Source organism: Giraffa tippelskirchi, chromosome 6 (assembly GCF_054371585.1).
Source record: "Giraffa tippelskirchi isolate mGirTip1 chromosome 6, T2T-mGirTip1v1.2.pri, whole genome shotgun sequence".
NCBI lineage: Eukaryota > Metazoa > Chordata > Mammalia > Artiodactyla > Giraffidae > Giraffa > Giraffa tippelskirchi.
In genome coordinates, this window is record NC_137280.1 from 5,310,855 (window position 1) to 5,324,047 (window position 13,193).

The 13,193-nt window shown below is 37.0% G+C and overlaps 1 protein-coding gene across 12 annotated transcripts in view; it reads left to right on the forward strand.

Moving 5' to 3' along the window:
• The window catches only part of WWP1 (WW domain containing E3 ubiquitin protein ligase 1), a 137,768-nt gene that overhangs the window by 44,124 nt on the left and 80,451 nt on the right, over window positions 1–13,193 (forward strand). For all 12 annotated transcript variants that reach the window (XR_014055759.1, XR_014055760.1, XM_081496804.1 and 9 more), the window contains 3 exons: window positions 777–867; window positions 8,391–8,529; window positions 9,161–9,285. Coding sequence is in view for 9 of the 12 variants with exons in the window: in XM_081496791.1 (XP_081352917.1) it covers window positions 798–867; window positions 8,391–8,529; window positions 9,161–9,285 (334 nt within the window). In the remaining 3 variants the exon portion in view is untranslated. The remainder of the gene's footprint in view (window positions 1–776; window positions 868–8,390; window positions 8,530–9,160; window positions 9,286–13,193) is intronic.

The window sequence follows — 13,193 nt, forward strand, 5'->3', positions numbered from 1 at the left end:
AGAATATAATCAATCTGATTTCGGTGTTGACCATCTGGTGATGTCCACGTGTAGAGTATTACTTGTAAACAATTTTTTAAAGTTTACGTTCAAGTTTGCTGATTCTCCCTTAAGTTCTATCTAATCTGAATAAACTCTAGGCTCTAATTAGTAATAATATATTGATATTGGTTCATTAATTATGACAAATATAGCATCCTAATATAAGAAATTAATAGTAGAGGATACTAGGTATAGGATATATGAGAATGCTGTTTTCTTCACAACTTTTCTGTAAATCTGAAACTATTCTAAAATGAAGAGTTTAAGCAAATTTGAAATGGTTCTTTTTCAGATATGCAATGCGATTTTCATGGTCTCTTTGCTTGACCAATATGCCTTTTATTGCTAAAACTAATTTTTAAAAATTTATGTTTAATAATTTTTATTATTTTTTATGTTTATTACATTATGTTTAATCATAATAATAAAGCCCATGAGGGTAAGAAACATATTTATATTACTTTTTTCAATCTCATCCATAGTGTTCATCTTTATCTTAGTAAGTTAAAGGTGAATAGAAGTTTAGCCTTAAAATACTTGCCATGCAGGAGGAAGCTGAGGTAGCTCAGCTTTGTATTTTATTTAAACATTAAAAATAGGGTGGGGCAGTGAAATGGAACTTGAAAAAGTTATCTATGAAAAGAAACATGCAAGATTTACTGGGGACAAGGTGTTAATCATATTGAAAATTATAATCTCTAGTCTAATATGTGAAAAAATTAACTTTTTTGTAGATTTAAGCTGAATTTTGGGACATGGCCACTGCTTCACCAAGGTCTGATACTAGTAATAACCACAGTGGAAGGTTGCAGTTACAGGTAACTGGTAAGTTGTTTTCACAATAATTTAAACTAATAGTTTCCTGATGAAACTTTCTTTTGAATACCTAATTTAGCAGACTTATTTCATAAGTATCTTTTCTTTTAGACTCATGCCATGGTGTATTTGTTGCACTAGGCCTCAAGGATAGAAACTCTGTAAAAATATTTGTTCCATGAGTATTTATTGAACCTGTACTGCATACAGAGAAGCTCTATCCTGTTTGGTGGTGGGAGAATTCGGGTATTAGAATAAGCCCCTCTGAACTGAGCTGGTCTTTAAATGATTATTAGAATGGAGAAAGATGCTAAAAGCCCTTTTCCACGCATTTAAGCCATTCATTCAATCATTGGGCAAATATTTGTTAAGTGGAATTCCATATATGAAAACATAAGACCCTAGTACTCCAGGGACTTACTGTATAATGTCAGGCAGGTTTGTTTTGCATGAACGGTTACCATGTAAAGTGACTGTTAACTGGATGCAGTGATAACTTAGAGGAAAGTGTCATAGTTCTGCTTGGAATTGGAGATGGCCTATAGGTCTGTGAGAGCAGGGTAAGAAAAGGATTCAGAGAGGGTAACACTTTGACTCTGTAGGAAGGATTAGAGTTCATTGCAGATTGGCAGCCAAAAGTATGGGAGGGAAAAGGAACAGCATATTGTAAAAGCACGGAAGAGACTTGGTTAGGGCACTTCAGATCATTTATTCTAGCTAACTGGAGTAATGATTCAAAGTGTAGTCCTTAAACCAGCGATTTTACGTGTATAAATTTATCTTGTAGGTATTTATATTATTTATATGTGCATATAAATAATGTCCACATATAATGTATGTGGATAGTTTATATATAAATATCTGCAAGATAAATTAGTAGGAGTAACAGAAAAAGAATCTTTAATAGCAAAAGATTGGCAGAATTCTAGATAAACAGTGGCATGAAATGAACATGTGTACCAGTAAGAGCCAAGTTCTAAGATAATATTTTTAAGTGAAAGAGCAAAGTGTGAAATAGTACATATAGCCATATGGATATGAAAAAGAAGGGATGTTTGTACGTGGCTCTGTGCTTAGAACATTAGAAATAATATTTGCCTTAGGAGGGGCAGGTTGAGTTTCAGATGAGAAGGAGATATACTGTAATTCCCATGGTACTCATAACTATCAGGTCAGTTGTTAATAGGAGTTTTCAGTGAACAGAGCTAGAAGGTGTTTATTGTCTTAGAAAGCAAAAAACAAATCCCGAATTCATGCTGATATCGCTAATTTTAAAGAATAGCTGCTGCTACTAAGTCGCTTCAGTCGTGTCCGACTCTGTGCGACCCCATAGACGGCAGCCCACCAGGCTCCGCCGTCCCTGGGATTCTCCAAGCAAGAATACTGGAGTGGGTTGCCATTTCCTTCTCCATAAAGAATAGCTGTAGTCTCTAAATAACTATTTTCCACTAAAAGAAGAAAAAAGTTATTTTTAGTTCATTTGACTTTATATTTCTCTTTTCTTTTAACTTCAGAATTTTAATTCTAAATAACATCGGCACAGGTATATCTGTTTTATCCTAACACACACACACACAGAAGTCTTAGCAGTGTTAGTTGCTGAAAGTAACAGGCCCACTCATTGCAGGTTTAAGATTTCTCTGTGAGCGTCCCTCCTTTGTATGTATAGTCAAGAGTAACTTGATTTTTCATTTGGTTATGCCACCAACTGGGTTAGTCAGATTCATTGCTTTCAATTATTAATTTTTTTTTTAATTTTATTTTGTCACCGTATAAGGCATTTATACAGTTCTAGAGTCAAAATTGTTAAGTCAGAATGGTATTTGGAGAAGTCTGGGTACTCTGTCCATTCTTTCCCCTTCTTTCCCTTCCTCTTTTGGTAAACATTTTTATCAGTATTGATTGATCCCTCTGTTGCTTCTTTTTGAAAATATAAGCAGGTATACACATTCTATGCATGCATATCTCTCCTCTCAGTCTTTGTAGTTCTTAGCATCTAGTTCGTGCACCTTGCTTTTCTTCATTTAACACTAATATCCTAGGGTAATGTCCAGAGCAGAGTATTCCATACACCTTTTTATCGCTTCCCTGTACTCTGTTGACTGGATGTACCAAAGTTAATTCAGCTAGTGCCCTATTAATGGACATTGGGTTCCATTTTTTGCTATTGCAAATAGTGCTACAATAAAGAGCTTCATGTGTCATTAGGATAGAATTCTAGAATGAGATTGCTTGATCAAATAGTAAGCACGTATGATACTATCAATCACAGTTGACCCCCGAACCACAGAGATTATGGTGCCAAGTCCTGCACATTTGAAAAATCTGTGCATAACTTTACAATCAGTCCTCAATATCCATGGTTCCATACCCATGGATACAGCCAACTGCTGATGGTATAGTCCTGTAGTGTGTCCTTATCTTAAAAGATCTGTGTGGAAGTGTATCCACACGGTTCAAACCACTGTTGTTCAGAGGTCAGCTGTTGTGAAGTTCCTTTCCGTAGGATCTGTACTACTTCTGTGTTCCCACCAGGTGTCTATGAGAGTTCCTGTTTTCCTATAGACTCATCAAGATACGCTATCAGGCATGATGACACTTAGGTAAGAAGTAGTATCCGAAGTGTCATTTTATGTATCATTTCTTTCATTATGAGTGAGGTTGAGGCATATTTCAGGGATATTTGTATTTAGTTTTCTGTGAACTGTGAACTCACATATTTTCAAGCAATTCCCTGATGATTCTGATGTGTATTCCATGTAAGTGTAATTCGTGATACTTATGCTTTTGCTCTGCATAAGCTTAGAGCTGTATCCTTGGTTTTCACTGTTACTTGTGCAGCACCTGTGGCCACCATATCTGAGGTGTAACTTTCTTCCTGGTCTTTATCTACTGTATGAGTACTTAACTGAAGTAAAAAGACCTGGTCTAGCTGATTTGGGCCAAAAGGGACCTTAGAGAAAAGCTATCAGGTAGCTAATAAATAGAATCACCCAAAGCCTGGAGAACCAATTGGAAAGTAGATACGGACCAAAGGAGTGTGAGTAGCCAAGATAGTGCCTCCACAGTATTTATCATTTTGAATATCAGTTAATACAGCTAAAGCCTTTGACTGTGTGGGTCACAACAAACTGTGGAAAATTCTTAAACAGATGGGAATACCAGACCACCTTGTCAACCTCCTGAGAAATCTGTATGCTGGTCAAGAAGCAACAGTTAGAACTGGACTTGGAACAACAGACTGGTTCCAAATCAGGAAAGGAGTACGTAAAGGCTGAATATTGTCACCCTGCTTATTTAACTTATATGCAGAGTACGTCATGAGAAATGCTGGGCTGGATGAAGTAGAAGCTGGAATCAGGATTGCCAGGAGAAATATCAATAACCTCAGATGTGGAGATGGCACCACCCTTATGGCAGAAAGTGAAGAAGAACTAAAGAGCCTCTTGATGAAAGTGAAAGAGGAGAGTGAAAAAGTTGACTTAAAGCTCAACATTCAGAAAACTAAGATCATGGCATCCGGTTCCATCACTTCATCTCAAATAGACAGGGAAACAATGGAAACAGTGAGAGACTATTTTCTTGGGCTCCAAAATCACTGCAGATGGTGACTACAGACATGAAATTAAAAGACACTTGCTCCTTGGAAGAGAAGCTATGACAAACCTAGACAGCGTATTAAAAAGCAGAGACATTACTTTGCCGACAGAAGTCCATCTAGTCAAAGCTGTGGTTTTTCCATTAGTCATGTATGGATGTGAGAGTTGGACCATAAAGAAACCTGAGCACCTAAGAATTGATGCTTTTGAACTGTGGTGTGGGAGAAGATTCTTGAGAGTCCTTTGGACTACAAGATGAAACCAGTGAATCCCAAAGGAAATCAGTCCTGAATATTCATTGGAAGAACTAATGCTGAAGCTGAAGCTTCAATCCTTTGACCATCTGATGTGAAGAACTGACTCATTAGAAAAGACCGTGATGCTGGGAAAGATTGAAGGCAGGAGGAGAAGGGGACGACAGAGGAGAGATGGTTGGATGACATCACCAACTCCATGGACATGAGTTTGAGTAAGCTCTGGGAGTTGGTGATGGACAGGGAGGCCTGGCGTGCTGCAGTCGCTGGGATTGCAAAGAGTCAGACAAGACTGAGCAGCTGAACTTAACTGAGCAGCTGAACACACACACACAAGTTGTTTATCTATGCACCTACTACATCTTGGTTACTTAGACGTTTTGACAGTTGTATAAATAAAGCTGTGATAAATATCCACTTGGAGGCTTTGTGTGGACATAAGTTTTCAGCTCCTTTGAGTAAATACCAAAGAGTGCAATTATTGGATCACATGGTAAGACTAGGTTTAGATTGTAAGAAACCGTGAAACTGTCTTCCAAAGTGGTTGAACCATTTTGCATCTCCACCAGCCATGAATGAGAGTTTCTGTTGCTCCACGTTCCCCCAGCATTTGGTGTGGTTAGTGTCCCAAATTTTGGCCAGTCTAATAGGTGTGTGGGGTTCACTGGTGGCTCAGTGGTAAAGAACCCACCCACCTGTCAATGGAGGAGACATGGGTTCGATCCCTGGATCGTGAAGATCCCCTGGAACAGGAAATGGCAACTTGCTGCAATATATCTTGCCTGAGAAATCCCGTGGACAGAAGGAGCCTGATGGGCTGCAGTTCGTGGGGTGGCAAAAGAGTGGGCCACGACTTAGCACTTAAACAACAATAGGTGTGTAGTGATATCTCACTGTTCTTTTAATTTATGTTTCCCCGATGATGTGTGTTGTTGAGCTTTTCATATGCTTATTTGCTATTCATGTATCTTTGGTGAGGTGTCTGTTAAGGTCCTTGGCCCATTGGGTTGTTTGTTTTCTTATTGTTGACTTTGAAGAGTTTTTTGTGTGTTTTAGACCATAGTTCTTTATCAGATATGTCTTTTGCAGATATTTTCTCCCTGTCTGTGGCTTGCCTTTTCATTCTCTTGACATTGTCATTCACAGCGTAGTTTTGAACTTAATAATTAAGTGCTGCTTGTAAGTTATATCTTTCAAGGACCATACCTTTGGTGTCATATCTAAAAAGACATCCATCACCATACCTAAAGTCACCTGGAGTTTTTCCTGTGTTTTCTTCTACAGGTTTTATAGTTTTATGTTTTGCCTTTAGGTCTGTGATACATTTTAAGTTAATTTCTATAAAGGATATACGATCCGTGTTTACATTTATTTGTTCGCATGTGCATGTCCAGTTGTCTGTGCACCATTTGTTGAAAAGATGTCTTGTGCTGTTGACACTGTCCAATACTGCCTTTCCCTTCTTCCAGTACACAGATAAGTCCACGTATACTGAGGAAATGACTTTCATTTGCAGTGGAGAACTTTGGTTGGGGGATGTCGAGGGAGAGATCTATTCCTTCTGTATCACTTCAGTGATACAGAGTTTAGAGCAGTTTGGAACAGAGAAGGATGAAAGTTGAGTTTTGCCATCACCCTGATAGTAACACTTCAGATGTAACGTTAAACACTCTTTGATTGTTCTTTTGTTGCTGGTATATAAGTATAGTATTTCCTTTGAGTCTCTTCCTGTTCTTCAGTTGTGAATTGAGGACTACTGTATTTCAGATAGTCTACTTCTGCTACAGATTTTTTCACATCATGTTTCTGTGACGACTTACTTACATTACTATTCCCTCACAGTAGAATGTAAGCTTGTATCAGCTTATGTTCATATTTTAACATGCGATACACATATGACATGGAGATGGCTTTCCCTTCTTATCTGAGACTCATGGTGTTCATAGGCAATTGACTACAGAAATGATCTTCATAAGTTCTTATTACTACTTGGTAGGCAGTACTTTGCCCTGAAATTATGTATTGCCCATTTGAATTAGTAGTTTTAAAAGTTATTTAAAAATCAAATGTTTAGCCTAAATTAAACAAGTCTTCCTCCAAGTCAGATAAATTCACTTTCAAATTCACTTTCTGTAAAGAGGTATGATTAACTTCTGTAGTGATATTTTGATTTCAGAATTTTTCTTGGAAAAGGCAGATAACCTCCTTTTTTTGAAACCAACTTCCTAGGAAAAGCATTTTTTAAAAACTTGCCAGTGTTTGTATAATTTCAGATGGATAAGTTATGAATACTACCTCACAGAGAGGTTAATAGATATACTGAATCTGAAGACATTTACCTCTCTCTTACTGCTGGAGGCAGCTTAGAATTGGCAAGGATGTGGAAAAATCAGAACTCTTATACACTGCTGCTGGGTGTGTAAAATGGTACAGCCACTGTGGAAATAGTGGAAAATAGTCTAGCCATTATTCAACAGAATTTTCATGTGCATGCGTGCATGCTAAGTTGCTTCAGTCCTGTCTGACTCTGTGCAGCCCTATGGACTGTAGCTTGCCAGGCTCCTCTGTCCATGGGATTCTCCAGGCAAGAAGACTAGAGTGGGTTGCCATGCCCTCCTCCAGGGGATCTTCCCCACTCAGGGAACAAACGTGTGTCTTTTAGTTTGCTGCATTGCCAGATGGGTTCTTTACCACTAAAGCTACCTGGGAAGCCCTAGCAATTCCACTCCTAGGTAAGAGAAAGAAAATAGATGTCTACACAAAGCCTTCTAAGTGAATGTTTATAGCAATATTATACACAGGAGCCAAAAAGTGAAAACAACCCAAATGTCCAGCAGCTGCTGAATGGATAAATAAAAAGTGGTATGCCCATACAGTGAAGTATTATTTGTGAATAAAATGAATGAAAATACTCATGTAAGCTACAACATGGATGAAGTTAGAAAGAATGCTAAGTGAAAGAAACCAGTCACAAAAGACCATGTTATGTGAATCTAAATCCATTTATCTGAAATGTTGGGAACAGGCAAATCTATAGAGACAGAGAGTAGATGAGTCGTTGCCTAGGGCTGGTGGGGAGGAGGAGGTGGGATGCAATAGAAGAGTGACTGCTTAATGGTATGAGGTTTCTTTTGGGGGTAATAAATATATTTTAAATTGCTTGTGGTGATGGTTGCACAACTCCTGTGAATATAATAAAACTATTGTGCAGTTTAAATGGGTGAATTATATGCTATGTGAATATATTTCAGTAAAACTACTTAAAGTCAAATGGCTCTCAGGCATTAACAATAGCACTTTTGTATTGTTTCTTCATCTTGCCAGCAAAACAAGTTTTGAGTTGCTCAAGCAGAACAGTTCATTTGTGTTGATTTGTTCTGTTGTGTGTGCTAAGTTGCTTCAGTCGTGTCTGACTCTGTGACCCCGTGGACTGGAGCCCGCCAGGCCGCTCTGTCCGTGGAATTCTCCAGGCAGGAATACTGGAGTGGGTTGCCATGCCCTCCTCCAGGGGATCTTTCCAACCCAGGGATCGAACTCAAGTCTCCTGCATTGGCAGGTGGGTTCTTTACCACTAGCGCCACCTGGAAGTCCCTAAGAGTCGGACACAACTGAAGCGACTTAGCACACACACACTTTGTGGCTAAGTATATTCACTAGTGGTTATCGTGTTTCTTGTTAGTTTCTAGTGCCAAACTAAAAAGAAAAAAGAACTGGTTTGGAACAGCTATATATACAGAAGTAGCTGCAGATGGAGAAAGTAAGAAAACAGCAAAATCCAGTAGTTCTTCTAATCCAAAATGGGACGAACAGCTAACTGTGTAAGTATCTGGTGTAAAGAATGCAAAATTTTCAAAAGAGAGTATTGTTTTGGGAGTGTTTTTCTGGTGGTGGGGTTTTTGGTGATTTGCTGTTGTTATTTTGGTAAGATAACTTCAAAGTAAGGAATTCTATATTTTAGTGTGACTAGACAATTTTAAATGTGAAAAAAGTTTTGTTTAATTTTATTTTCTTTAGAAATGAAGCATAATAATCCTTGCTTTCACTTTACAAACTTTTTCCATATAATCATATTTTCTCTTATTGTCATGTAAAAATAAATAGAGCAGAAAACCATTTGGCATTTCTGAAATACAGTGTTACAAATTTGTGTATAGTAAAAGTATTATAACTAATGGAGTCACTATCTTAAATCTTTAGATATTTGTTCAAGTAGAAGTAATGTTATTGTGAAGTCTTAATAAGACTTTTGATGTATTGTTGGTGTTTTGGTTTGTCAATTACAGAAATTGTTTAGGTATTGAATTCCTAATGTACTTGAAAATAAATGTTTTTATTTATAATTCAGCTAGTTTACTGTTTCATGTAGTATTTAGCTGAATTCGTGACTTTTTCAAAATTATTGAACTAAATGTATTCTCCTGTATTTTTGTTACAATTTTACCCTTACAGAAATGTGACCCCACAGACTACATTGGAATTTCGAGTTTGGAGTCATCATACTATAAAAGCAGATGCCTTGTTAGGAAGAGCAACAATAGATTTGAAACAAGCTCTATTAATACACAATAGAAAATGTAAGTTTTTTGTTCTAATTTTTGTTGTTGTTTTTTTTTAAATTTTATTTTAGACATTCTTAAAATACCCTGAAGTCTAAAAGCCAAAAAAAAAAAAAAGTTTTGTATTTATAAAAGGAGATTGATTTATTGCCTGTGACTTTTTAAAAATTTATAATATTATATGAAATAGGAAATATTTACACTGGCATTTCTCTATCCAAGAAATTTATACAAAGTAACCCCAGTCATCTGTGAATATACCCTTTTGTCAGTGATCATCAGTGATTTTATTTTATATTCAAAGACTTGAAAAGAATGATCATTATGTGAGCCTACTCTTTGTTTCTTAGCTAATAACAAAATAGATTCTGACTCTTTAATTTTCTTTTTGCATTATCTAGTTCATGTTTGGAACATATGGAGTCTATAGAAAATCACAGAGGAATATAAAAATTATCTGTAATTTTTACTATCTAGAAATAACTGTAGACACATTTTTTTTCTTCTTTGTATCTATTGGTTTATCCTCTTCTGTTTTCATTTAAGGATATAATATGAACATTATGTTTCCATTACATATAATTTTTCTAGCATAAGAATTCTTAAAAGCAGTTTAATTGTTGTAAACTTTCTATCATGGTATACAAAAATTTGGGTGTATATACTTGTTAATTCTGAGAAATTGCTTTTGTGAAATTCTCAAAATATTGTGTGACCCAAAGAGTGTGAAAAACTGGATGATTTAACTGATTTCTTCTTATTTGATGTTTAGGCAGTTTCTAATAGTTCACTCAAATACAACTGTAAATCTTTATGTTCATCGTCTTATTTCCTTAGAAATTTTCTTATTCCTAACAAATGTGCTAAAATGCTTATTTTTAAAATGTTAATTTTTAAATTCTGTTTTTAACAAAAAATTCATATTAACTGAAAAATCTGTTTTTAATATAGTTTTTGGACATAAGGAGTTATGAGTCAAGAAAATGTCAAAACCACACTTAATTTTTATGTATGAGTGCGTGCTAAGTCACTTCAGTCATGTCTGACTCTTTGTGACCCCATAGACTGTAGCCCACCAGGCTTCTCGTCCGTGGTGTTCTCCAGGCAAGAATACTGGAGTGGGTTGCCATGCCCTCCTCCAGGGGATCTTCCTGACCCAGGGATTGAACCTGCATCTCCTGTGTTGGCAGGTGGATTCTTTACCACCAGCGCCACCTGGGACACCTCAATGTTTATGTATAGTGATTTAAAAAAAACACGCAAGTCTCTTAAGCATTGAAAGTTTAATTCTCTGTTATGTTATGGCTTTTGGTCATTCAGTTCATCTTTGTGACGGAAGTAAGTAGTAGGTCTTGTATGCAAACATACGTTGCTTGGTCTGATGGTGGCTGGATTTGTACTCTTCCCCCAGCTATGTGGCATTATTAGTATTAGTATGTAATACCTCTCAGTTTACCTGTGCAATTTCAGAATTGACTATTTGGTTTCACCTGTTTATATGCTGTTTCTACTCTGGATTAAGCTTTTACACGGGACCTCTTTTCTAGTACAGTGGTTTTTTTCTCATAATCTCAGAGCCTAGGATAATGAGTGCTAATATTTTGGTGAATTTTGTCTACATGTGTACATGTATAATAATTGGGATCATATTCAGCATCATATTCTGCTTAACTCTCAATGTTATATCTTGTGCATTTCTCTGTGTAATTCAGTGGTATTCTCTGAAAGCTAATTTTAGTAGTTTCATAATATTTTACCACAACCCATAATTTTTAAACCATGTTCCTATTGTTGCCGTTTAGATTGTTTCCAAATCTGTTACATTAGGCTGTACTGAACCTTCCTATAAAGATTATAATTATGCTCTATACAAAGATTATGTTTATCTGCCAAAGTGATTTTGTGGGAAGGTTGTAATGTCTATATACTTGGAAATGAAACTCTTATAAATTGTATATACTTAAGATTATCTCTTATGACTTAATTAGGCAGAATGTTCTCAGAGGAAAAACAAAATTTTATAAACATTCTTGCAGGTCTGAAGTCAGAAGTTTCAGAAATTATAGTAGGAACATCCTGTACACCCTAGGCAGTCAGTGTTGTTTTTTTTTTAATTTATTTTGAAAATTGAAAGGTATATTAGTTTTCCAGGGCTGCCATACCAAAACAGCACAGACTGGGTAGCCTAAACAAAAGAAATGTACTCTCTCATAGTTCTGGAGGATGGAAGTTGGAGATCAAGAGGTGGACAGGGTTGGTTACTTCAGAAGACTCTTCGTGGCTTGTGGCTAGCCATCTCTACCTTGTATCTTTACGTGACTTTCCCTATGTATGTGCATCAGTTCAGTTCAGTTCAGTCACTCAGTCGCGTCTGACTCTTTGTGACCCCATGGACTGAAGCATGCCAGACATATCTGTGTCCAATTTCCTTTTCTTGAAAGGACAGCAGTCGCATTGAATTAGGGCTACCCTGATGAACTCATTTTAACTTAATTACCTCTTTAGAGTTCTACCAAATAAAAAAGTCCCCTTCTGAGGTACCAGAGGTTAGGGCTTAAATGTATGAATGGGATGGGGTTGGAGGAGGGGGACACAACTTAGCTTATAACAAAAAGGGAAGGAAATTAGTAAATTAACTTCAGAAATTAAAAATGTTATCAAATGCCTTCAATGCAGGAGAAACCTATGAGCATTAATCCCAGTCACTCATTTTGTTGATTAAATAAATTAACCTAAGTTAGTTGCTTGGGGTGTCCGTGGTGGCTCAGACAGTAGAGAATCTGTCTGCAATATGAGAGACATGGGTTCGATCCCTGAGTTGGGAAGATCCCCTGGAGAAGTGAAAGGCTACCCACTTCAGCCTTCTTGCCTGGAGAATTCCACAGACAGAGGAACCTGGCGGGCTACCGTCTGTGGGGTCACAAAGAGACAGACACGACTGAGCAGCTAAGCACAAGTGCGTTGGTCAAGAACAGAAATAATCGCAGGTTTTGAACTAGAGTACAGATTTTCTTATTCTTAGATGCACAATTTTAAATAGAAGTAATAGAAAACTAATATGGTTCTAGACAACCTTGTGGAATTTACAGATATACTCATAGTTGACAAAATCCTTGGCTGCCTTTGATTCAGCCTCTTGGTTTAGCACTTGAACATTGTCTCTCTTCAGATTTATGAGGCTAACTTCTTCCTGTACCCAGGGCCTTGACATTTTCTTCTCATAATTTCATGTTTTTATGTATCCACTCTCCTGATAATATTTGGGGTAGAGCCAAGGATTAATTCATTTGCATAGTTTTTTTTTTAATCTGTTGTTGAAGATATTTGCTTCTTCAGCCTTCATGGTATAATATGAACTGTTAGTCAGCCATGCTGCTGTTTAGTTGCTAAGTCATGTCCAGCCCTTTGTGACCCCGTGGACTGTAGCCCCCCAGGCTCTCTGTGCATGGGATTTCCTTGGCAGGAATACTGGAGTGGGTTGCCGTTTCCTTCCACAGGAGATCTTCCTGACCCAGGGATCAAACCCACATCTGTGTTGGCAGGTAGATTCTTTACCTCTGAGCCACCAGGAAAGCCCAGAATTTACAACTAATCCAACATAAAACCATCTGTATTTTCCCAGCAAAAATCCAGCTGCAGCTTACTAGGGAAGTTCTTTCATTTCTTCACATTTTTAAGTCCTAGGGAGCCTTCGAGTCCTTAACCTTCCTTTCATGTAGTAAGCTTAGTTGGATAGCCCAAACCCATGTAATCCTTTGATACATTGTCTCAGAACTTCTGTGGACTTAAACCTCCATTTGCACTTCAGCCTTTAGTTATGGGTTTGGATCATTTGAAGACCATTTTTAATTATGGAAATTATTTAATTGGCTTTGCAGAGATATGTGGTAGTTTTAGTTTTTTTTCTTTATATCACTAGTGTTAGA